General features: G+C 39.4%; 1 protein-coding gene across 2 annotated transcripts in view; it reads left to right on the top strand.

The window, feature by feature from the left end:
• The first annotated feature begins 227 nt into the window (after positions 1 to 227).
• The window catches only part of LOC137993711 (syntaxin-binding protein 1-like), a 31,036-nt gene continuing 28,763 nt past the window's right edge, over positions 228 to 2,500 (top strand). For both annotated transcript variants that reach the window (XM_068839692.1, XM_068839691.1), the window contains exons 1-3: positions 228 to 319; positions 402 to 451; positions 545 to 626. In XM_068839692.1, the coding sequence (XP_068695793.1) occupies positions 292 to 319; positions 402 to 451; positions 545 to 626 (160 nt within the window). In that variant the 5' untranslated portion in view covers positions 228 to 291. The remainder of the gene's footprint in view (positions 320 to 401; positions 452 to 544; positions 627 to 2,500) is intronic.

Raw genomic sequence — 2,500 nt, 5'->3', positions numbered from 1 at the left:
CTGAAAAGGATTGATAATTCCTTACTTTTTAGTTTTGATGACGTCACATGAAAACCAAGAATAGGAAATGCGCTATATAAATCATTACCATTACCATTACCATTTTAAAATTATTTTTGCTGGCGACAGCCAGCTGGCATCACCGCATTGCGGGCCGAAAAGTTTTCGGGACTTTCGAGAAACGGGACCCTGGACCCCCCAGGTGAAGCGTGATCACAACAGCACCACCCAACTGGCGAGGCTACGAAGCCATATATACGCCATCTGTCTTTTTTGTCACAACTACCAGCCATGTCTCTGAAAGCTGTGGTAGGACAACGTGAGTTAGAGCTTTGACAAAATGTGGCCGTACATTCAGTCACGGTGGGAATCTGATGTGTTTCGTAACTTTTGTTTCTCAGGTCTCATGCAAGATGTGATTCGAGCTGTTCAAAAGCTTGGAGAATGGAAGGTAAAAATAAACCTCGGTATAGACACGAATTTTCACTTTTGTTATGGTCATGACAAACGATTTTAGTCAAATCTTTCATTCGTTGTTTCTTAGGTTCTTGTAGTGGATCATTTAAGCTCGCGGATAATCTCATCTTGCTGCAAAATGCACGATATCGTGGAGGAAGGAATAACAAGTAATTTATATGACGTATACACTAAAGTATTAAAGCTTAATGTACTAACCAGTTTGCTGCATAATAGAATGGAGAACATTAAGCTTAATTAATTTCTAAGCTTAATTAATTCGCGTTTAAATTTGGTGCAATATATTTTAGATTTTGTTCTTCAGGAAACCTTCCTAAGCTAAGGTGATTGGATGTTATTTTGTGTTTTTCTGCTTTGAATTAATTTTTTCCTTTGAGATCAATATTCATTTTTCCAAAGCTTAGAAGTTGAGGATGGTTTATGATTCCTTGAATTTCATTCTTTGTGATTTGCTTCTCATATAGACCAAATATGGCTCACTTACAAGTATAATCTGGTTATCAAAAGACATGATTTCAAGTGCAAGTTGGAATAAATATGCACCTGTAGATAGATTTTCTCAAAGACTAAAATATGGGCCTGTGTAATTTGCAGTCTTTGAAATACATGTAATTTACAAGTGCTAATGTATTCCAAATTACACAAGGAAATCACATGATTACTTATAATAATATGCAAAAAAAATTGCAAGATGTTAGTATCATAGTTAATCTGAAGAAATGCACTCTTTTCGTGCAATAAAGCAACAAGTGCATCATGCAGGGCTTGCATTTGGTAATGGCCACCAGACCAATCAGAATGCTTCATTTGTTACTTCTCTTTAGCACTGAATTACCTCTTTTCTGGACTGGATTGCCTGAAAACTGCATTACTCTTAGCCAATCAGAAGGGAAAATTTGTCCCATGTGTATTAATTAATTAATTAATTAAATATAAATTAATTTCGTTAACATCATTGGGTAATATAATACTCAAACACTATTTTCTTTCAAAGTTGGACATATTAATTTTTGCTTTCACTCTTTTCAACCCTTTGATGCCTAAACTGACTTAAACCGGCCAGAATTTTACTCTGTCTAACACCAGACAATTTTACTCGTCAATGGGGAACCCCCAGGAGTCAATGGGTTAATCACTCACTTAAAAACTATGGTCTGTGAAACAAGACAAAAATACTAACTCTATAGATCGTTTTCACGTGACGTCACAGCGGCCATGTTGGTGTACAAGAACAATAGACGTTCTCTCCTTTGGGAACCAAACTCTATTTTTATGCATATTCCATGAATACATTTTGTATTGTTTTCTACACCAATATGGCCGCCAAATCACGTGAGTGAAAACCATCTATTGAGTGCACATGGTCTGTACTGGCAAAACAAAATGTACATGCCAGTATGGTCTATAATAACCTCCACTCTCGGAAATGGATTGCAATCCACCCCAAATCTGTGGTTTGGTTTTGGTACACCGCAAAAGCTCAGCATTTAGTAGAAGCCCAACCAATTTTATTGCTAAATTGATACCACAGCTTACAACAGACCTGCCTAAGGGATCGCACCCTATGTGTTGCATTGGGTGCCCTACTGTAGGATGCCCCCCCCCCCCCCTCCTCAATGGGTTACTGGAGGGGACATACATGTACATGTATTATATGCAGTTAAATGACATTTAACAGAATTAACAACTAGGAGCACAAGTTTTACCTTTGCAGTCAGCGGTTTGTTAGATGTGCGCATGGGCCAGGATTCTTTGTGTTCTTGGTTCATAGGGCGTTGTAGCAGTTTTGTTGGCGTTTTAGTCAGCGTTTTCTGAGCGTTAGTGTTTTCCTGAGCGTGGCGACTCCTTGGAGGCTGTCTCCCCTTCCCTCCCTGTCCCTCCCTTTCTTTCCACTATTTTATCAGTGTGGCAGGTGCCTGTTTTTCTCTTTCCGCGTGGGGGCTCATGGCTGGGTTGCCTGGATTTGCCAGCCATGTGAGTGGTCTGCATCTGGGAGCTGGCTGCCAATAGTGGAAGCTCCTGG

This window comes from Montipora foliosa, chromosome 2 (assembly GCF_036669935.1).
Source record: "Montipora foliosa isolate CH-2021 chromosome 2, ASM3666993v2, whole genome shotgun sequence".
NCBI classification, from domain to species: domain Eukaryota; kingdom Metazoa; phylum Cnidaria; class Anthozoa; order Scleractinia; family Acroporidae; genus Montipora; species Montipora foliosa.
This window is presented reverse-complemented; position numbering and strand designations above follow the sequence as displayed.